The 23,736-nt window shown below is 47.6% G+C and overlaps 1 protein-coding gene across 3 annotated transcripts in view; it reads right to left on the bottom strand.

Moving 5' to 3' along the window:
* Positions 1–23,736, bottom strand: part of SMOC1 (SPARC related modular calcium binding 1) — a 148,129-nt gene that overhangs the window by 48,029 nt on the left and 76,364 nt on the right. For all 3 annotated transcript variants that reach the window (XM_059373486.1, XM_059373488.1, XM_059373487.1), the window contains exons 4-5: positions 6,608–6,707; positions 4,448–4,495 (exon numbers count right to left, since the gene is read on the bottom strand). In XM_059373486.1, coding sequence (XP_059229469.1) covers positions 4,448–4,495; positions 6,608–6,707 — 148 coding nt within the window. The remainder of the gene's footprint in view (positions 1–4,447; positions 4,496–6,607; positions 6,708–23,736) is intronic.

Genomic DNA, 23,736 nt, shown 5'->3' with positions numbered 1-23,736 from the left:
CCACTACGTCCAACCCCAGATGGTAGGGAATCAGACTGTTGCCATCTGACGACCACGCTAACAGGTCAGCTACTGAGCTCACCTCTCCCTCTGTGCTGGGGGAGAGGAAAGAGGGGACGCTGGGAAGAGGGTAGAGTCATTTGAGCAGGAGGGCTTCGTGTAGAAGGTCCTGAGACAGCTGGAGAAGTGCAGCTCAGGGCAGTGAGGTGAACTTCACCCGGGTGTGCTGACCACAGGAGGGCTGGTTCTGGAAGCCATACTGTCCCCGTCGTCCCGGATGCCTACGGCTCATCACCCCTGCCCGAAGCACATCCCTCAGCCCTCAGTAAGCATGCTGCTGAACCCATCACCCAAGTGACAGGTCGTCCAAGCTGGCACCAACCTGTAGACCAGACTCTAAGAGAGAGTCTAAAAATGGAGACAGAAAAAGAGATCCTGAGACAAATAACTGTGACTCACTCTTTACTTAAGAGCACAGGATACAGAGCAGCTCTTGGGGGATTCAAGGTGGGCTGGGTTTGGGGAGCTCTGCCCCTCTCCACCACTGGCTCAACGAATACAGAAGTCCATGCAGAAAATGCAAGCAGAGTCTGCTAAGGTTTCTGTTTTTCTCCCACTTTCCTTTAATGACTAAATACCAGACATCTTACAAATAGGAAATATGCAAACTACAGAAAACCCTTCATGGTCCTCAACCTTCCCTCACCAATTACTGAAGCATCAGCCGGGGAGCTCCAGGGTCCTGGATGCTCAGAAGAAGCAAGCTCCCAGAGAAGGGCCAGGAAAGAATTTCACAAGTGCTCTCAGCCCATTCTCCCACTTCATAGTTCTACACCCTGAGGTCTTCCCCAGGAGGCTGAGAACTCCCCTCCAGCACCTCACAAGCAATCCTACCCAGGAGCTGTCCCTGACTTTGCTCCTATGCTCCCCAAATCGTCCACATTCTTTCTCATCAAGACCACAAAAACAGGCACCTCAGGAAAATCCACTTGGGGTAAATTCACGATCTCAAAACACATTTTCCTCCCCAGCCATGTCCCAAGCTGTCCAATCCATCTCTAACCTCAGCTTCTTCAGCCTTCTACTGTTCTTAGCAGCAGATCGGCAGAGCTCAAGGGGCTGCTGGCAGCCCTCTTCCTCTCCTCTGATCGTCCTCTGAAGCATCAATAAAACACATGTGGAGGCACGTGTGCCCCCCCCAACTCCCCAAAGACAGCCCCCACCTTGCATCTCTCTTCAAGGGCAAGGACCAAAGGAAAAGAAGGGGATGGGAGTGCCCCAGATCAATGGATATTTGAAACTCAAACACATGGCCCGGGCCCTACGCTGCACGTGTTAATTACCACACATGTTCCCATAAAGGGGTCCGTTAAACACAAGGGGCCCAAAGAACAGAGCGAGGAAAGGACATTCCAAGGGATTAAGTAAATAGTCTGAAGTTCTGACCCTCCTCCCCTCGCAGAGCACGTGCCTCTGGGTAAGATAACAGCACCTCCCTCCCTCCTCCCCCCACGTCTCCCCTCGGGCCGCACACCTGTGGACCCCGAGCCTCGAGCCAGGCCTCCTGTCTGGGCCAGCCGCCTGTGACCTGCTACTGCCTGGCTTCTCTCCCCCCTCCCTTCCTCCGGCTATCTCTCGGAGCCTCCTCCCCCAGCCTCCTCTGCTCAGCCTTCTCCTCCGCTCCTCCGCAGGCCTAATTCCTGGCTGGCAACCAGACCCTCCGTCTGCGCACAATACACCTTTTCATTCCTTGCAGGCAGGGAGAACCGATCCTTCTGAGCCCTGTCAGTGGAGCGAGCTCCCCGAGGCAAGAAGGTGGGGGAGAGGAAAGACTGGGCCCGCTCCCCCCAACCACCACCCCCGGCGGCCACCACCACTCTCACACCCAGACCCCGGGCGTCCTTGCTGGGTGTGCCTCTCAACCTGCCCCAGGGCCGGGGCCGCAGCGGGCCTCGGGGCTGTGAGCCCCAGCTCTAGGGAGATCCGGTCTAGGAAACCCCACGTGTGGGCACCAGCTCGGACAAGGGGCCTTTGTGTCTTCCCACCTGCTGCCCTCCGGAGCACATTCCATTCTTAAGTGGCAGCTGAGAGAGGGACCTCAGCGGCCGACACAGGATATTACAAATGCCCTCTCGCACCCTGTCTCCCTTCCAGCTCCAGCTTCCTGGACAGGTGTGGCTTCAGGTGGCCCTTCCTACAGGTGGCCTGAGCCTGCTTTTCTCCGCACTGCCCGTGGCAGACAAAGAGAAGAGGATTAGCACCTAAGGTGATCCTTTCCAAAGTAGAAGGAAGGAGAGGCTCTGGGCAAAAGTCAAGTCTCCGGGGGCGAGTGTGCCCCTCCAGGCCTCTGCACCAAAGAGAGGCTCAGTAGAACGATCTGGGAGGGAGGAGCCCATCTGGTGTAGGGGAGCAAGCTTCTGGAAACTAGCAACTTATCTCTGCGATGAGGCTTCAGACTCTATGCCCCTATTCTGCTCACTGTCCCTGGAGGAATCAGGTGTCCTGTCCTCTCCCAGCTGTATCAGCAGGAGCCTGCAATGGCTACGGGTCTGTTTCTTTTCTTGTCCACAGGGTGCAAAGCCACAGCAACCTGGGAAGTACTCCTCTATATAGTTTAAGATCCCAGACCCCACGGTTTGCACTTCTCAGTGTGGGTGCTCCATTCAGCATCACGCCTTCAGTTCCCTTTGGTGGGGGAAATCTGGGCTGTCGGTTTTGCATGATTGCCAACTGCCTTTTACTACCACCACGATCTCGTGCCCCAGAGCAGAGGCGATGTTCCTGAAGTCTTCAGTTGCAACAAGTCAAACTGAAGGCAGCTCCCCATCACAACTTCAATAAATTGCAGGCAGACACACAAGCCATGCACAGGGTTGAGGAGTTCAGATCTTTGCAGGAAGAAACATTCACACCCCTCTCCCACTTTGCCACCTAGAAGGGAACCGCCAACAGGCACGGCTGCCTCTCCCTGTCCTGGGAAGGACCTGGAAAGGCATCTGCTCCCTTCTTTTTACCTCCATATGCATTCCTGCTGGCAGGAAGGCCCATTAGTCCATGTTTTCTAGTGGGATCCTGATGCTCCATTTCCACGTCCTCTTGGAACACCTGCACTCAGGCCAGCAGCTTCTCCAGAGTCTCATTTCCTGCATTCGGGCAGGGTGGTTTTGCCTCCTCTTCCCATTCCCATGGGATAAGCATGTAGGGCGGGCTCCAAGGCCCTGCCTCAGTCTCCCTGAGACCACGGGTGCAGGTCAAGCCCATGTACCTCACACTGATCCTACCCAGGCCTGATGCTCCATGTGGACACTTAAGAACATGAAGTCCCCAAGACCCAGACACAGGTGCAAAGCCTCAAACTCAGCTACCGTCTCCTGGCTGGGCTTTTACCCAAGAGCCTGAAACAGGGGCTCTGGAGTGCTCGCACACGCAATGACATTGGTATTGGTTCCCTGCAGCTACTAGAGCGCATGCGCGCTCCCACCCCCTCTTTCCCTCTCCATTATCCCGGTGGTGAAGCTCAGTGTGCCTCACACTGGAAATTGTGGTCAGCACAGCCCAGGGACCTAGTCCTCATGTTGGCTGCTCCACTAAACAGCACTCAGACAGACGCCTTAATTGAGGTTAGCCACATAATTTGTAGAGCCCGGTGCAGAATCAAAATGCAAGGCCCTTTGTTCAAAAAGCAGGAAAATAGTGCCATGAAGGACACCGAACTGCACAGTTTGATCCTCTCTTCCATGGTCTCTCTCCTGACTTGTCGTGGTGGTTTAAATTTTTCCATTTAATGTTGTTCTACCTAAAGAAGGATTAAAATCTTTAGCGTCCTGTGGAAGCCCCACAACCCGCACCACAAAAGCAATATGCCAATAGGGTGACGAGGGCACGCACACGCCCGCTGCCTGGTCCCACTGGGCTTTCCGTAAAAGAACACAAGTTCGAGGACAGAATGATTAAGAATTCCAAAACAATAGCAGCATGGGTTGCAAGCCTGTGAAGCCAGTTTCCTCTTAGTGAAGAAAATCTGATGTACTAGAACAGTTATTAGGGAGAATCAGCGAGGAACCAAAGATGTTCAAGCCAGTGTCCAAAACAAAAGGGTCGGGGCAGACTTGGACATGACTGCCTTCGTGTCCTTTTCGGTTGCCTGCTGCCTACCTGGTAGCTGATTGCCTGAACGGCCCAGGAACCAAGATTCTCAGGGTCCCTGCCAGCTCTGTATGCTGTGCTCACTCACCTCCCTCAGAAATTCTGGAAGCATGGACCCCCACCGCCGTATGAGCCTTACTTACCTCCTCCCAGTCCTTCTAGGAAGAAACCTAGAATAGGAATGGAGATTTTCTGTGGGGGGACTTTTAGCCTACACCCAGGCTCCTTCCATCTTGTCTAGAACTCTTCTTGGACTGGCTTTAGAAGCAAACATTTGGATAGAGCATAAAACTCTACTCACCTTTCCTTCCTGAGTTACCCTGGCTCAAGGGCTTGTCGGTGACTGAACCTTGGGTAAAAGGGAAACAAAAACACAGACATTCAGAATGTATTGTGGTTGGTTTCTTTCAAAGAGCTGGCAAAGCCTGCAGCTATAAGCATATGGTTGTGTATATACATGCACTGTATACATGTCTGGGGACATTATATACAAAGAACGGACATACACGTCCAGTGGTGTTTGCTTCGTGTCAATGTCACTGATATCGTAGTACCAGTGAGATGAACCATGATCTCCTGGCAATAATCCTGACCAGATTTTTACAAAACTTCCCCTCCACAGAACTCCCTTGGCGAAGGTTCCAGTCACTGCCCCTCACCTCGACTCCCCATCTCCCCCACATGCCGCCACCGCCGTGCTCTGAGCCATATCCAGTCAGTAGGGCCAACTGAAAAGAAGCCCCTCTTACTGAAAATGCAATGATTGACATCCCTTGCTGGTTAGGGCAGGAAATCGGCGATTTTCCATCTGCATTAAGTAGAAAATTGTTGGCCCAATTGTATTGAGTGGGCCAAAATAGTCTGAGGCATGGAAACAATTTTCTAGACGCAGCCTATTCCTCAAAGAGGGTACAGTGTGTGTGTTTGGCTTTGCCCTGCGTCTGCGAGGACGCCATGTGCACCCATCCTGCGGTCCGGGCTCTGTGGCACCTGTCTTCTCCCTGAAGCCCACACATGCAGGCCAGAGTCCGCACACCCACGTAAGGACATCTGCGGAGGTCTGGCCACGAAGAGGGAAAAAAAAAAAAAAAAAGAGGATTCCCTCTTTTCTCATTCTGTACCATACCTCTTTCTCCATATATTAGTTTTGTGAGAATTCAATTATATTACTCTGCATGGCTTGTTTCTAGTGCATTTGTTTGCCTTACATGAAACTTTCCAGGACATTTGCAAGGAGGGCTCATTCCTGCTTCTCCCCACACCAACCCCAATTAAGGTTTCCAGTTTCCACGTAACCCACAAATAAAGTAAACTTTCCATTTTGGCCTGCGAATCTTGGTTTCCTAATGTAGATGCTTACTGCCTTTCTTACCATTCCCTTATATAGCAGGGCCGGTAGAAAAATGAATAAAGCTTGTGAAAAAAGAAAAATGTTAGGATAGCAGGGCTGTTGGCCCTAGGCATTTCCGATAGGCTTTAGAACAATGCTTTATCCTTTGCTTGCACTTAAAAATGAAAGATAAGTAAATAAATAAAACCTCATAACACACAGATATGAAGAAATATGAAGTGGCTGGTGGCTGGACGGGCTTTCTTGAGTGAGGGCTGAGCCACACCGTGAATTAAGGGAGGGACCCCCAAGTCCCTTACCATCTAAACGGAAGTAGGAAGTGTGGGGCTTGTGTAAATCCAAAATCCATGATCCTGTGGGTTGACCTAAGAGCAGAATTTCTCTATGCTTGTAGAGTCGGCAAGAGAAAGGACTTAATGTAGTGGGTCGCTATGAAGCAATGATCCCCTCCGTCATCCAGTTATCAAAACCACCTCAGAAGCTTCGCAGAGAGGTGGACTCCGGGTCTCACTCTAGACCTGCTGGATCAGACTGTTCCAGGGAGCCTCGACACCTGGGCTCTTTTTAATTCCCCGGGCGCTGCTGCTAACAGCCAGCTTGGAGGGCCACTGGGATGAAAGTTTCCATTCCTCTACATTACGTTGTTGGGGGGAGGAGGAGCAAATATATGGCACCACGTCCTCCTCATGTGCCCGTGACGGACATCACTTGTTGATCCCCCAGTCTTTGATGCTGAACTCCCATTCAGTTTTAAAAATCTGTCTCAACAAAGTGCTCCCAAGACTGCTAGCAGCCAGAGTGCCCCAGCTGAAAGCTTAGATGCCATTCTCTAGGAATTCCAGCCGATGCTTGGGAAGAGAGCGTTGAACCAGAAACCTCAACTCAAAACAAAGAAATATATACCCATAGGCATATACTGAGCCTGTCGCCCAGCTGACTACCGAGCAGGTGTGTCAGCGTGGAATGCTCTCTGACCTGGAAGAGGGCTCATAACCCCCTGCCATCTTTCCACCATGTTTCCAAGGTTCCCCCACGAGATGCAGGAGACCAGAGACCCCAGAGGGGTCTCTCTCCAACTCTTTTCTTTCTTCCCGCCCCTCCCTACGGTACCTGAACATACAGGAGTTTTATTCTGCACAGAAGAGCCACTGATGGGCTTCCCATCTGCGGTGACACACCAGCAGTACCCCGTGTAAGTATGGCACTGCACCTGTTCAGGGAAGCAGGGAGGGGGAAGAGAACTGTAAGTCGTGGGTCACCATATCAACAGTCAGCTTTCACCCCTTCCAAAGCCTTGCCACCATGGCGAAGGAGCTCCTTCTAACTCTCACCCAACACCTGTCCCAACTACCTCCTGCAGGTGGCTCGGTCAGTCGACAACATGGATATGTGTCTTCTGTGGGAGCCCCCAGGTCCAACCACAGCAACCTACCTACGTGTCTTCCTTATGACTTTTAATGCTGAGCATCTTATATCCTATCGACAGGTCCACTTTGTCTTTCCCGTGAGGGTTCTCACCAAGACCTGAACATACCCCCCGCCAAGCATTAGTATATGCACTCCCATCCATCTGTAATAAATTTGGTTTGGTGAACTAATCTGGCAAGTGTAAGTGGGAATGTCACCATGGGGGGCTAAAATGACCCTTCCTTAACAAGCAGTGCAAGTAGTGCTTCTTCTAGCTTCTTCTAGCTTCTCCCAGCATCTGGTCAGTCGGCCTGCCTACTGCTCAGTGGCTCTCGCGAGACCAGGGCACACACTAGCAGTTGCCCACGAGATGACAGGGTTAAGGTAAGAACAACGTCACTTGACTCTGCAGCTTCTAGTTCGAGATGCCCTGCTGCCCCTCGGTGTGATCATCCTCAAGCCTCCATACTTGAGTCCACCCCGTCTGGGGATAGTAAATAAAAATGAGGCTTTTGCTTCATTTGGGTAACTATTCTCTCTCTCCCAACAGCTATCACTCTGCTCACCTCCTCTCACCCATTTTGCAACGCGGAGTTTTTAAACACAAATCAAGGCATCACTCGCCTGCTGAAAACCACTCCATGATTTGCCACTGGATTAGGATAGAGATTAAGCTCCTGCATGTGGAGCTCAATCCCCCATGATCTGCCCCCTGCCCACCCCCCACAGCCTCATTTTACACCCATGTCTTCACATAAACCCTCCAGTGGAACCACACTGAACCTTTCCAAGCCTGCAAACACATCCTAGGATTTTATGATTCTGAACATTTGTTTGCTCCAAATATCCAGTGGTCCGGGATACCAATCCCCAACACATCCCCAACCCCCTCCTTGTCCCTTTGTGTTCCCGCCCACTTTGTGATACACTTTCTGGGCAAAGCAATCCCAGCCTCCCCGCCCTTCTCCTCTCCTGACCCTCCACATCCCCTGGCTCTCTGAATTCAGAGCCCTTATCTCCCCCACCAAGACTGTGACATTCTTAAGGCAAGGGACTGCATGCTGGTTATTTTCTACCTCCTAAGCATCTAGCAGAATGCCTGACATTTACTGTAGGCATTTGATGGGTTGAATAAGTGCTTCATTATCATATTTTCTCAATTCTTGGTCCCCATCAATTCTAAAAATGTAGCATCCATTTAAACAGCCCCACCGCATTAAACATGGACCTCAGTGACAGGATGGGTGCCAGTGCAAAGACATTAACATGTGAAAAAAAAGTGCTTCTTGGGATCAAGGACATTTTGGAATCAAGGATAGACAGTAACAGCATACAAACTGACTAGTAAAGTATATAGGGGTAAGGCAAGAGAGGTCTGATGGTCTGGGTGAAATCCAGAAATTATCGGTAAGGCAGAAAAGCTCCACAATGGCTTCTGCTCTTCTATGGGTACCAGAAGCTATAGTTTTCCCCAAGACAAGGTGTTGTACTATAGACCTACCCATAGAAATCAGGACAAGAACAAGATGGGGGCATCTTACCAATATGATGACTGGGTATAAACGAGGCATTTACCTCCACTGCTCCATGTAAAGAAACTACATTCAGTGCCCTTGTTCCGGTACCATATTTTTGTCCCACTTCATCTCATGGAGACATCTGTAAACCCGATGGCTATGGTTGCTGCCACAGATGCTCACCCAAGATCAGTATCTTGGGTTGAGTCAGCGCTACCTTCTGAGAAAGCCTAATGACGGAATGGAAGAAACCCAGACAGACCTGGGTTTGAATCCGGATCCAGCCAGTTACAAATTAGGCATGTTCCTTAGCTCTCTGAGCCCCATCTATAAAATGGGGAGAACATTGCCAAACCTGGAGGGCCCTGGCAAGGGAAACAGACAGGGTGAGTCCAGAGCCTGGCACGGAAGAGAGCCGGGTACAAGGTGACCACGGTGATGATTGCTCCCAGCTGTGTCGCAGACACCTGGCAAGCTGGCCCCCTTCTGGGCCAGAGCTCCCCTGGTAACCTCCAGAGGTTTGGGTGGGAAACGCTCCTGGAAACTTGGGAGTTTCCCCCTTCAGATTTTGTCAGCCCTGCAGGGGATAGTTGCTAGATGATTCCTCACCAGCGGCAGATTTTAATGGGGCCTGGCTGGCTGCTTTCTCCTCCCCAGCCAGTAATCACCTGTGGAGAAACCAGTCCCCAGGGCTGGGTGGCCACACTGACTCACTCCCAGGCCCCTTGGCTCCTGTGGCCAGAGCCAGCTTCCCTCTCCGTGAGGACTCTACCCTCCCAAGTCCAACACTGGCGCAGTCCTCTGGCCCAGTGCTGCCTGCTGGGGCTGGGTGCTATGGTCACACAGCCTGCGGGAACAGCTGGACAAAAGCCTCCTCCACCCAGGCACACAGAGTCCCAGCCAAAGCTACTGAAGAGGGAATTAAATGCACGAGTACGAGGCTAAACCCAACGCTTTGTTTCAGGGGCTATAATCTGACCTCTGGGCTAAGCAGGTCCCTGGGGCCACAAGCTCACTGAGTGTGCCCATTGTATCCCTACAGGCATGTGGACGCTGCCTCCCAGCCCCCAGCCAGGCCCACAGGCCCAAACACAGCCCCATTTTCCCCAGGGCTCTCAGCATTTTCCTCGGACCAGGCTCCAAGGAGTAGACTCCAGATTACAAAATCCTCTGCTGGGAGGTGCTTCCAAATCCTAGAGAAATAGAATTGATTGGAGGAATTATTGCCATGCATGTAGTAATGGGCTCACAGAGGACCCAGGTAAGGTCTCAGGCTACAGGAACCCAGCAGATGACCAGCAAGCACTTCCCTTTGCCAAAGGAGCCCCATGTTATTTGCCCATGATTCTCGACCAAGAGGCTGTTTGTAAGCTTTTTGGGGGGGCAGTTTCCAAGACCTCTTCTAAAGGAAAAAGAAGTTAGGTGGAGAAAGAAGGCAAGGGTCATGGAGTCAGACTGCAGCCCACTTAACTAACTAGTTCTACCACTGTCGTCAAGTTAGCCACTTACCTCTCAACCCTCTGCAGCCTTGGAAACGTTCTTAATCAAACCAAGCCTCAGACTGCCCCTGCCTACTTAAAAACTGGAGATAATTATGGGGCGCCTGGGTGGCTCAACCAATTAAGCATCCAATTCTTGGTTTTGGCTCAGGTCATGATCTCAGGGTCGTGAGATCAAGCCCTACATCAGACTCTGTGCTCGGTGTGGAGTCTGCTTGAGATTCTCTCTCTCCCTCTGCCTCTGCCCCTCCCTCAGCTCAAGCTCTCTATATCTCTTTAAAAATAAATAACATCTTTAGAAAAATAACAGGAGATAATTATACTTACCTCATTCAGTTGTTGAAAGGATTAAATTAGATAATGTAAATAAAGCACTGAACTCACACAGTAAGTGCCCAGTTAAGCTTAGCTATTTATTTTTATTATCATGTTATTTTTCAGCAACCTATCTGTACACTCAAGAAGGGCACAGCCAGATTCCCTGATGGAAACCAAAGAACATACTATTCTGACCAGTCCCAGGGGAAGGGGGTAGTCTAAGTTCAGCAAACAGTTCGAAAAAGTTAGTGGGAGAAGGGAAATTTTGTTTTCATACAGAAGTAGTTCAATTACTCTCAGAGGAGAGAAGTAAGGCGTCTTGCAGAAAAGCAGTCAGGCTATAAATTCTATAGAATTGATGGCTTACATACACATAATCAAAATGCAAATTCTACCAAGTTTGGTTTCCTACCTTGACAACTTATTTAACATTTTAAATTAATAAGTAATCCCTTTTGTTCTACCTCCCGCAATACCAGCCTCAAATTAATCAACTTTCATATTTAATGGGAAAGTTATGGGCCATGAGGAATTGCAAAGGTAATTAGCAATTTCTAGGATCTCCCTGTGCAGCTGTCAAAGCTCAGGGCTGATCCAGGCCCAAGGGTATGGATACAAACCATGGAGTTTGCTCCTATTCTATCTGGAGCATGTTGGGAAAGCTGAAATGTCAACTGATGGGTCTTCCTTCAGAGGCAAAAGTGTTTATATATCAACCTAAGTGAAATTACTCATTGCTTAACTATACTGTTGAATATGACTGGCATACTTAATATAGGCTTTTTTTTTTTTAAGATTTTTTTTTTTTAATTTATTCATTTGACAGAGAGAGATCCCAAGTAGGCAGAGAGGCAGGCAGAGAGAGAGGAGGAAGCAGGCCCTCTGCAGAGCAGAGAGCCCAATGCGGGACTCGATCCCAGGACCCTGGGATCATGACCCAAGCAGAAGGCAGAGGCTTTAACCCACTGAGCCACCCAGGCGCCCCTAATATGGGCTTTTATACACCGAGGACATTGTATGTAAACCTCACAGTAACCATAAATCCAAAACCTGGGATTGATACACACACACACACACACACACACACACATACACACACACACAAAAGAGAAAAAAAGCCAAACATAAACTACAGGAACCCAACCATCATAAAGAAAGAGAACAAAGGGAGAAAAGAACAGAGAAGAACAACAATACAATAGAAAACAATTAATAACATGTCAATAAATCCATACATATCAATGATTATTTTATTTTATTTATTTTAAGATTTCATTTATTTATTTGGCAGACAGAGATAACAAGTAGGCAGAGAGGCAGGCAGAGAGAAGGGGAGAAGCAGGCTCCCTGCTGAGCAGAGAGCCCGATGTGCCCTACAGTCCCAGGACCCTGAGATCATGACCCGAGCAGAAGGCAGAGGCTTTAGCCCACTGAGCCACCCAGGCGCCCCTCAATGATTACTTTAAATGTAAATGGCCTAAATGCTCCAATCAAAAGACATAGGCTGGCAGAACGGATTAAAAAACCAAAACCCATCCTAATGCTGCCTACAAAGAGACTTATCTCAGACCTAAAGATACAAACAGACTGAAAGTGAGGGGATGAAAAGATATTTACTACGCAAACGGAAGTGAAAAAAGAAGCCAGGGTAGCAACACTAATAGACAGAACAGACACTAAAACAAAGACTATAATGAGAGACAAAGAAAGACATTACATAATGATAAAGGGATCAACCCAACAAGAAGATATAAAAATCGCAAATATCTATGCACCCACCATGGGAGCATCTAAACACATAAAGCAAATACTGACAAACATAGAGAGAAATTGATAGTAACTTAATAATAGTAGGGGACTTTAACACCCCACTTGCATCAGAGGGGAGACCATCCGGGTAGAAAAATCACTTAAACGTACTTTAAAACAGTGTGTTTTTAGGTAAGCACATTTCATCTCTGACTCATACACTTAAATATTTTTGGCAAGAAGCCCTTTGCATCAACAGCCCAATGGTATATTTCAGGTCAACCTCTGTCCAAATTAAGACAAATGTGAAATTACTTTAAGCCTGTTCAACATTAGCCCAACTCCCAGACATCTGGAAGAATGTGGGAGGCTAGCACTCTCAACAAACACAGTGAGTAACTCGTGAGTGCGGGGAGCAGAGCAAACACCAGCTCCCAGGATAAAGCAGAGCAGGGACTGAAGGCAAGGACTGAAGTGAGAAAAACAAAGGAGACTCCCAGACAACGCATGTAGACAACTGCCCCCCACTGCTTCCACGCCCCAAATGGAAAACACCTCTTCTACTTCACAGCAGCTTTTTACTCACCACCCATGATCCCACCAGACCATCCAAGTCATGCTGTATGCAAGTCCTTTATAGGACAGGCACGTGGAGCAGAGGTTATGTGTTTAAATGTCACAGCTAGTTCTTAACAGCTTGAGAATCTGGATCCTTGGGGCGCCTGGATGGCTCAGTTGGTTAAGCATCTGGGTTTGACTCAGGTCATGATCCCAGCGTCCTGGGATCGAGCCCTGCATCAGGCTCCCTGCCCTGCTCAGCGGGGAGTCTGCTTCTCCCTCTCCCTCGGCCCCACACCCCTCCACCCACCCCCGCTTGTTCTCTCTCTCTTTCTCAAATAAAAAAATAAAATAAAAAAACTTCCAAAGAAGAAAAAAAAAAAAGGAAGAAGAATGTGGATCCCTGGATTCAAACTGCCATAAAATTTCAGAATTGACAGAGCTGGGGAAAAAAGAAAAAACAAACCGTAATGATCACTAGTCTAATGCAAACATTTCACAAAGGAGGAAACAGGTCCGAGTCTGAGTCCTCGGACACAGCCTGAGTTCTGGCAGCTGGATGTCCCTCAGAACTGAAAGGGAGAAGGAGAAAGGCATGGCCCCTTGTGCCGGCATTTGAGGGAACTGACAGGGTCTCTTTGTGCCTTGTAACTCTCTGGCATATGGAACTCTTTTGGGGGAGATGAAGGGAGGGGTGGAGATGGAAATAGGATAAATACTCGAATCAAGGAGGCGGCTGGAAAAGTCTCTTGTTCCAGCTGGGTGAGAGGATGCTTCCGGTGTGGTTCAGGTGACAGTATTGGGGGGGCCTCCACTGTGGCCCCTGGCTGGCCTGCTTTCCTCTGGCTGTTCCTGGAGGGCTTCTGTGACAAGGGCGGGACCCCACATCCCAGAGTAGCTCCTCTGTTGTTCGGCATTTGCTCTCCTTGCCGCCAAGGGCCCCCAGATGCCCTAGGCCAGTCTCTCCTGCTTCTAACTCCTGCCACACTGAGATGCTTGTGAAGACCGCAGGTGTTCCAGAAGGTGTGACCAAGAATTACCGGGGGTGAAGTTCTCTAGCCAAATAACTTTGGAAACATTGGGTTAAATAAAATCGAAAGATTTCTTGATTATCTGACTTAAGACTCTGAGAAGTCAGATCATGATTTAGATCGAAGAGGAAGATAGTGTTTGCAGCAACCCCTAAACTTATTTAACAGGGGGACCCTCCCTTAATTTTGTGTGGGGAGCATTTCGTGGGACTGGTGGTCTCTGAAACGTGCTTTTAGAAAAAGACAACGTAATGAGCTACAAGGCGTTGCTGCGTTTTCTTGCTTTTCCCAGTCTGTCCTTCTTACAGCCCCAGATCGGGTTCTCATTTTAGCTCAATCTTCCTGAAATAATTTCCCTCCGGCAAGCCCCCACCGCCTTTTTGTAACACTTTCCCAAGCTCTGTATCCGTTAACAAAATCCATCTTGAGTAGCCTCGGACCTTCACGGACAACTGGATCCCCTCCAAAGCACAGCACCTTCTCACCCCGCGGTTTCTTCTCCCCCCTCTCTTTTCTTTGTGCCTCTTTTGTAAAATAGAAAACGTGAGTCATATGCAAAGGGTCGGGCTTGATGCAGCCTTCTTCGCAGCAACCCCCAAACCTGTCATGAAATAACTCCTATCATGCATACGAACACTTCCCAGTGGGAAAAAGGGAAACTACGAAGCAGAAGGCATGCGGATATTTGTCTGACTCTCTTTTGGCAGTGGGAGTAAGAGACTTTTTTTCCTCTCTTATCTGCCAGTTGCCCCAGATCAGTTAGCAGGTACTCTGGATTAAGTTAATGCACAGTGAGAGTTCAGCATCTTGCTATTGGTCCAACTGATAACTTTGTTTCGGGGCAGTATTTCCGGCGGCCCCACTTTCCCTTTGTCCGCATTCCCTACGGGACCTTGGAGAAACTGTGTGCCTCCATGGGTGCCATAGGCCCTCGCTCGCTGGAAGAATGATGAGGCCTCGGGCCATCTGAGACAGCCGCTTGTTGCCCTAGAACATCTCTCTCCATCTGAAGCTGCCGGAGAACGTGCTTTATCGGGTGTGCTCCCCACACGTACAGTTTCGGGATTCCTTGGGTCTGGGATAAGTTGGAGAATCTGCATTTCAAACAAGCTCCCAGGTGCTGTTGCTGCAGGAACCCCATAGTTCAAGAGCTACTGCTTTAAAGGAAACTTCCACCAAACCGCCCTTTCTGGCATTTACCATGAGCTCCTCAAGAAACAAGTCCTTTTCCAGGTGAAAATTTGGGAACAAGGAGCCTATGACCATACCTCCCTCCCAAGTTTTTATGTTCCTGTTGTTTTGATGACATCCGCGGTCTTCTGATTCATGGGTCTAGTGACTGCAGCATTAAATCGTCTGGGTGATTTTACACATGGGAAAGAGTTTGCTTGTGGTAAGAAGAAAGGGGGAAGAGGGAAGGGATAGTGTAATTCTTTTGGTTTGACTAGCAGGAGCTGTTTTTTCCCCTCGGTTTAGGAAAACTTATCCCGCAAACGGCCCCCTCATCTTTAGTCAGGTTTGGCTCAGAAGCAACAAGATGCAGAAGGAGTCAAAATGACAGGGGTCTGAATACCAATCTCTGCCATAAGCTGTGTGACTTTGGCCAAGTCACTTAACCTCTCTGACCTGTCAGGGATACTGAGCTACCGGCACCCACCGAAAAGGTTACTGAGAAGACAAAATGAGACGAGATAGATAAAGCATCTAAAATGCTGTGGGCTGTAGCATATGCACTCCGCACAAGCTGCACTTGTCCTTTCCCCTTCCCTTCGCAGGCAAGATGGAGGTCATCACTTCAGAGCGCCATCTTCTTATTGGCTGTAGACATTGTCTCTTGTCTTCTGCCAGGTTAGGGAAGCTTGTATGTTGGGGAATGAGGGCCTTTCCTTTTTTATTTATTTATTTTTTTAATTTTTGTTTAAGATTTTATTTATTCATTTGACAGACAGAGATCACAAGTAGGCAGAGAAGCAGGCAGAGAGAGGAGGAAGCAGGCTCCCCGCTGAGCAGAGAACCCGATGCGGGGCTCGATCCCAGGACCCCGAGATCATGACCTGAGCCGAAGGCATAGACTTTAACCCACTGAGCCACCCAGGCGCCCCATGGGCCTTTCCTTTTAGAATATTTACCTCAACCTCTAGAGTTTAATGGAGGAGATGCAGGAAAGGAAGGTGATCTTACAACTTCAAATATGAAATATCCTCCTCAATTTGAAAGTCTTTGTTGACACATTTTTATGTGTTGATGGTGTAATGGAGCTGCAGGCATGATATTTGTTAGAAGAGGTGAATTCAGAAAGAGAGCCAGAATTTCTCTTTCCTAGGCTGTTTATGACCACACCCCAGTTTTGGGAAAGACTTTGTAAGAGACAACGTGGCAGATTGAATTCAGGGGGAAAAGAGACATAAATCCCTATGATATGGGAATGACTGATAGAAATGAGGATTTTTGCCAGGGCAAAAAGGAATGATTTGTTGGCTAAAAGAGAGAATTTCACAGGGACATAATAATGTCTATCTTCAGACTTTCCTGAGGAATGTGAGATTTCTGCAGATTCAGTAAGTCCCATAGCTGGGACGGGGGTCATCTGTGGCCAGTGACAGCTCTCCAGTCAAGGTAGAGAAGGACTTTCCTAATAAATTGTCCTGAAATACATTATGTCTGTTGTCTTTGGTGGTGATAAGCTTCCTGTCCCTGGTGGCAATCAAGAAGAAGGTAGATGACTGGGTCCTGAGCCCTCGACTGAGACAGGGTAGGGAGCAGAAGGGGAAGATGAACTAGATACCTCTGAGGTCTCCTTTTACCCAAAAGCTCTGTGATTCTACACCTTGCTCTAAGCTGAACGTCTGCTACCCAGGAGTACAGTGAGAATCTACTAACTGGACCCTAATGATCAGTTAGGACCACGCTTCCAAGTATCTGATGAATATTTTTTTGTATTTTTTCAAAAAATATAAACACCATCCCCTCAACACACACATAAGGGATGTTTTAAAAACCTGAGTGTTAGACTCTCAGGGACCCAGAGGACCTTCTTTCCTTAACCCCATTCCCTCTGTCTGATGCCTAGAATGGCCTAGGCTTTGTAAGTAGCAAATAGAGCACTTCTTGTTTACTTGCTTTTATTTCCTTTTGGGGTTGTTGGGGGGGGTGCAATATCAAATATGCTTTTTTTTTCTTTTTTAATTTTAGTACAGTTGAATCAAATATGCTTTTTTTTTGCTGTTTTTTAAAAAAAGGTACCCAGTAATAAAGCTGCTTGTGGGTAGGAGCTGTATTCAGAGCAGAACTGGGCAAGTCTGGCCAGGGGAGAAGCTAGGGAGGGACAGGGATGGTCTGCAGGAGTGGGCACTCTTTCTTGTTTCTCCAATGGACTTCACGTTTAATGAGACTTCTCCACCTTCATATACCTCCCTCCTGTGTTCTTATTTATTGCCTTTCCCTACTTTGGTGGGGAAAAAAAAAATCCTACCCCTTTAATTTTGCAGAATCACTTAGCTAACTGATCTGCAGGGTCACCTCCTGGCATGTCGTGTGTGACCACAGGAGCGCGGCAGAAGTCCTAAGTGCATGTATATGAACGGCTGAGCCTGGAAGGTTCCTAAGTGTGTGCTGCACACCAACTTGTGCCTCCCCACCCAACTGAACGTTAGCTACAGTCTTGTAAAATCCAAAAAAAAGTGTGGAGGTCACCTCCCAGAGGCCATTGAGTGAACCTCCCTCCCAGGGCAGGAGCACTCCCTCCTCTCCCCAGCAGCAGCCCTGCTAGATGCCAATTCAGTTCCCAGGATGGGAAGGTAAGCTCTCTCTGAGTCAGACATTCCATCTGTGGATTGCTCTACTTGTGAAAAGCTCTCCCTGTTCTGAGTCAGAATCTGAGTCACTATAAAGTTTACTCAGTGATCCTGAGTCAGCTCCCTGGGACTATTCAGTAAAAAGCTATTGTCATCCACAAAGGTTGGAAGATGGTTCTCTGTATCCGCCTGGTCATTTCCTCCCTGCCCCCCATCCCATCTGTTGGTTCTTCCACCTGTAAATCAAACATGTCTGGCTCCTGGGCAAGCATGCAGGGTCTGGGTGCTCCCAGCTGGGTGTCCGAACTCCCCATGGCCCCTGGTAAGTCTGTCCCTACATTTGTCTATCATGGAAATGCAAGGTGCCAGCTCTGGGCAGTGTGTGCTGCTGCTGCAGGGGGGTGTACTTGGGAGGGAGGGAAGGACGGAGGCCTGCTTCTCCAGCCTTCCTGCAGCCCATGGGGACAGGGAGGCTCAGAGGTGGTGGGCTTCAATCATAAAAATTCACTTTCACAGGACAGCCGATGATCGGCTACAGGATTTGATGAAAATGCTCTGGTACGAGACCATGAAGACAGCTGCACACCACTCTGTGAATGTTAAAAGGCACTGAATTGCACACTTGAAGAATAAATGTCATGGAATGTGGATTTCATTCACTAAAGCTGTTATTTTAATTTTTTTTTTTTTACGTAGGCTCCGCACCCAGCATGGAGCCCAACGAGGGGCTTGAACTCATGATCCTGCGGTCAAGACCTGAGCTGAGACTGGACTTGACTTAGCTTAACCATATGCAGCTATAGATCCATATCTGGTGCCCCTCAAGCTGTTATTTTAAAGAACGAAACCAGGCGGCCAGCTCCCAGGTCACAGTGTGCTGACCTCTGAAACGGTTCAACCAGCTCTCCCATTTTACAGATAAGCAAACTGAGGAAGAGGAAGAAAACTAACATCTAAGAAAACTCACCATTTTGTGCTAAATAGTGGGTATTTCCATATAAATTATTGTATGCAGTATCTGGTTGTGGAACAAAAGCAACACAATGAAAAACACATGTAAAACAAGAAATAGGATGCCCTGGGCATGGTAGATGTTCAAGTTGTAACAATGATAATGTGTTTTTGCTTATTTAACCAAAAAGGAATAAGAAAAGCAACAACTTGACTGACAGTGGATCTATTTACCATTATGCCACTTATACATAAAGAACGGGCTTGATTTTTTTTTTCTTCACAGTGTAACTGCTTTAAAAAAAAAAAAAAAGTTGGCATTGTACACGCCACAGAAGGCTTGGGGAGCCTAGAGCAGGCCACCATGCACTAAAACATACAGAACCGGCTTTGTCCAGGGGCATCCAAAGGAGCCATTTATAGCTAGAGAAGCTCCGAATACTCCAGCTTCTGGATGCAGCCAGGGTTTTAGTACTTTACCTAGAGAGGCCTCTGCTATGAGCAGAGACCCACATGGCTGCTCTAGGTAAGACAGTTTCCCATGAAGACAAAAAGACATAGTTCCTAGACTCATCAAAGATAGGACGGACCCTTCCCCTAGGGACAGTGCTCGGCATTCCCGCCTGCTGATGTTCAATCTACCTTGGTCAGCACAGCACGGATACCTTCCGTACTTGCGGGGGACCTGGAAGAGGAAGGTCCAGCTGGTAAGCCTGGGTGATCCCGGGGCAAGCTAGTCACATCTCAGGCCCACAGGGGCAACTTCAGGAACAGAAGTTCTACACGACAGGGTGAGGAGAGGGAGGAGCTCAAAAAGGAACATCAGGGATGCCTGGGTGGCTCTGTTGGTTAAGCATCTGCCTTCGGGTCAGGTCATGATCCCAGGTCATGGGATCGAGTCCCACATCGGGCTCCTTGCTCGGCAGGGAGCCTGCTTCTCCTGCTGCCTCTGCCTACCACTCTGTCTGCCTGTACTTGCTCTCTCTCTCTCTCTCTCTAACAAATAAATAAATAAATAAAATCTTTAAAAAAAAAAAAAAAAAAGGAACATCCACACCTGCTTCCTAGCTTGGCCCAGGCACTACAGAAATAATAATTCCCTGGGTATTTGGAAATATATCAGTAAGAACTACAGCAGTGCTGACAAGGGGAGCCCACCATCTTTGCCAAAAAAACACAACTTTTTCTTTGCACTTCCAACTTCAGAACAAAGCATCATCAAAGGAAAAAATAATGACAGCTCCCCAGGTCCCTAAAGGCAAAAAAAAAAAAAAAAAAAAAAAAAACCCTCAGGAAATAAAAAAATTATGTGTAAGTGTGCATTCGTGTGGGGAGCAGTGATTAGAACAAGTAAAAATGAGGAAAGTGTTAGTGCCAGATAAATCTTTATTAAGGAAGACTGTTCCTGGAACATGAAATCAAAGATGGGAAACAAAATACATTTTATCACAGAGAAGTAACATCACAAATGGTGTTTTATAGTCTCTAGCATTGTTAAAACCATCCAGCTACCCCCCAAAATTCAAGTGGCTTGGGAATGTATTTGATAATAGCTACGGATCAGCCATGTTGCCCTCGATGCTGTGGAAGGCTATTTGGTGGTATGCATCAGATGCTTTAAAAAGTACGCGTCCTCTTGACCCAATATTTGACTTCCAGAAATTGAATCCCCAAACTTCTGGGATTCACTATGTAGTCCATGCAGTGGAACACACTGCCGCTGTTAAAAACCAGGTAGCAGGGCAGGGGGATCCAAGATGGCAACCCAGGAAGAACCTGAGCTCACCTCTGCTCATGCCACATTGGATCTAAAGCTGCATATGGATCATTTCTCTTTGAAAAAGATCTCAAAGTGCGACAAACTGCTTCTCTACAGGGAAGGATAAAAAGACCCCATCAAAATGGGTGGGAGAGGCAGAGGTGCCGTCTTGGCAAAAACCTCACACTCTCAACCCAGCCACGTGCTGACCCACAACAGGGAAGGCTCTCCCCAGTCCAGCATCTGTCTGAGAGCTCCTGGGGTTTGCACCAGGGAGATGAGCCCTCCCAAAACACCTGTCCTGGAAAAGCAAGGGGATGATGTGCAAGGCACCCAAAATGCTATAAGAAACTGAGATTTCCCTCTTTAGAGGGCTCGCAGGTGGTCCTGTTCACCCTATTCACTTATTCACTGGATCACTGAATGATCCAGTCCAAAAGCAATTTGAAAAGCACCTGGACTGTACGCAAAGGAGATTCATTTCCTGGTCTGGGGGCTTCTGCTGGAGTGGCGGTAGACAGCCGGGGTTCTCTCTAGAGACAACAGTGCCAGCAGATGTTATCTGGGTCCTCTCCATTTCCTGGGGCAGGCAGGCCCATTCAGACACAGCACCCTCCCCTGCCCCACTGGGAGGCAGGAGGAAGGGTGGGGATGGGACGGTCCTGGCACGGTCCCTTTGCCCTGCTGAAGCCATAGGCGGTCACAGAGCCGCCCTGCTGAAGCCATAGGTGGACACAGAGCCACCCTGCTCCCTAGCTGGGGTAGATAGTCACCAATGCCCATGGCATTCTCCCACTCCTTTGCTAACGTCAGCAGCACGAGTGGTTATCATACTCTCCCACACCCTCACTGGGGCTGGTGACTTTGAGTGGTCGTGGCTTTCTGTGGCACCCAATCTGGGGCCAGCGAGCCCAGTGCAGGCAAGGCACTCTCTAGCAGGCATTATCCCACTGCATTTCTGAAGCCAGACAGTGGGCCCCACCCCTGCTCTCTCCAGCTGCTCTGCTAAAGTCAGCACACACGGACTGCACAGGGGAAACCCCTTGTTTGCCTGGCCCTGGTGGCCAAGGGGGCTGACTTTCCTGAGCTCCCAGGGACTATAACAGACAGTTATAAATTCTAAGACAGTTCCCGGCAAGCCAACACCTTGTGCAGGCACAGTCCAGACAGCCAACTGAAACACACACCCAGTCCTGTGAAAAAGGCCTATTTACTAATCCTAGAGCTACAGCCTGGGGAACAGGCTTCAGGTTTCCCACACTGCTAGAGGCTAGTGAGGCACTCCCAGAGAACATAAGCAGGGAGACACCATTCTTGCATGACCTTTGGTCTTGCTATGGCTTGACAAGACCCCCTAGAAAGGAGTTTATATATTCATCTGAAGCTCGGAGTTTTGCAACTGTCACCCAGGGAACACCTCCGGATCTCCTGACCTGGAGGCTGGCAGGGATGATGAATGCAACCCCACAAAACTATAGAAACATATACATATTCTTTAAAAGCATTTAAAAGCTGCTGCCTGAGGGTCTGGCTTCCAGTTGGTCTGAAACTAGATGCTAAATGAGATCCTTTCCCTTGTAACACGGACAGATGTCGACATGCCCTGATATATCAAGAATAACTCGGGTTGTTTGGACAATCACCAAAGTTCAGGAGACAACCAAGAACTAGGGCAAAGTTGAACTGTAAGGTTCATCATGTACACAAGGTCACTGCTTTAAGAACCGGGAGAGGTAGCTTGTTTTGCCTAATACATTGAAACAGACAAAGGAAGTCAAGCAAAATGAGTAAACAGAAATATGTTCCAAAAGAAAAAACAGGACAAAACCTCAGAAAAGGACCTCTGTAATGATACAGAGATATGTAATCAAGCTGGTGAAGAATACAAATGATCATAAAGATGGTCACTGAATTTGGGAGAAAAATGGAAGAACCCAGTGAGAACTTCAACAAAGAGATAGGAAATATTTTTAAAGTACCAAAAAGAAGGGGCACCTGGGTGGCTTAGTGGGCTAAGCCTCTGCCTTCGGCTCAGGTCATGGTCTCAGGGTCCTGGGATCAAGCCCTGCATCGGGCTCTCTGCTCAGCAGGGAGCCTGCTTCCCCCCTCTCTCTCTGCCTGCCTCTCTGCCACCCTGTGATCTCTGTCTGTCAAATAAATAAATAAAACCTTAAAAATAAATAAAATCTTAAATAAATAAAATCTTTAAAAAAATAGTACCAAACAGAAGTCACAGTGTTAAAGAATATAAAAACTGAGCTGGAAAATATACGAGAGGGGTTCAACAGCAGGCTAGATGAACCAGAAGAATGGATCAGCAACCTGGAAGACAAAGCACTGGAATTCACCCAGACAGAGCAATAAAAAGAAAAAAGAATTTTAGAGGCAGCTTGTGGCTCAGTTGGTTGGGCATCCAACTCTTGATTTTGGCTCAGGTCATGGTCGAACAGTTGTGAGATCGAGCTCCACATCAAGCCCAGTGCTAAGCCATGCATCAGGCTCCACACTCGGTGGGGAATCTGCTTGAGATTCTCAGCCTGTTCCTCTGCTCTTCCTCTCTCTCTCATTCTCCCTAAATAAATACAATCTTAAAAAGAAAAAAGAATTGTAAAAATAGAGATAACTTAAGAGACCTGTAAGATAACATCAGGCAGAATAACATCCACATTATAGGGGTCCCCGAAGGAAAAGAGAAAAAGAAAGGGGCAGAAATCTTATTTGCCAAAAACTCCCTAACCTGAGGGGGGGGGGGGGTACCGACATCAAGGTACAGGAAGCCCAAAGAGTTCTAAATGAAATGAACCCAAAAAGATCCACACCAAGGCACATTATAATTAAAATGTCATAAGTTAAAGAGAAAATCTTAAAAGCATCAAGAGAAAAGCAACTTGTTACATACAAGAGAAACCCCACAAGACTATGAGCAGACTTTTCTGCAACTTCCAACCATAAATATTCTACCTGGCAAGGTTATCATTCAGAAGTGAAGAAGAGACAAACTTTTCCAAATAAGCCAAAGCTAAAATAATTCATCACCACTAAACCAGCTTCATAAAAAAATGTCAGAGGTACTTCTTCTAAATTTAAAAAAATATGGCATTAATTAATTAACAACAACAACAAAATGCAAAAGTAAAGATTTCATTGGAAGAGATAAATATATATAGTAAAGATAGTGGTTAAATCACTTATGAAGCTGGTGTGAAGGTTAAAAGACAGAAGTAGTAGAATTAACTAAAACTACATTAGTTATAAGATATATAAAATAAAAAGAGGTAAAGTGTAATGTCAAACACATAAAAACCTTGAGGGGGACAGTAAAAATGTAGAGTTTGGGAATGTATTCAAATTCAAGTTTCAAATTCAAATTCAACCTAAAGGAGACTGGTATATATACATAGTATATTGTATGTAAACCTTGTGATAACCATATAGCAAAATTTATAGTCATACATAAAAGAAAATGAGAAAAGGATCCAAAAACAACACTAATGACAAAAAAAAAGCACAGAGAAAGTACAAAAACAGCCAGAAAACAATTAAAATGGCAATGATTACATACCTATTGATAAGTACTTTAAAATGTCAATGAACTAAATTCTCCAATCAAAAGACATAGAGTGGCTGAATGGATTAAAACACACACATACACACAC

This window comes from Mustela nigripes, chromosome 13, assembly GCF_022355385.1.
Source record: "Mustela nigripes isolate SB6536 chromosome 13, MUSNIG.SB6536, whole genome shotgun sequence".
NCBI lineage: Eukaryota > Metazoa > Chordata > Mammalia > Carnivora > Mustelidae > Mustela > Mustela nigripes.
The sequence above is the reverse complement of the archived record's forward strand: the minus strand, read 5'-3'. Positions and strand labels throughout refer to the sequence as shown.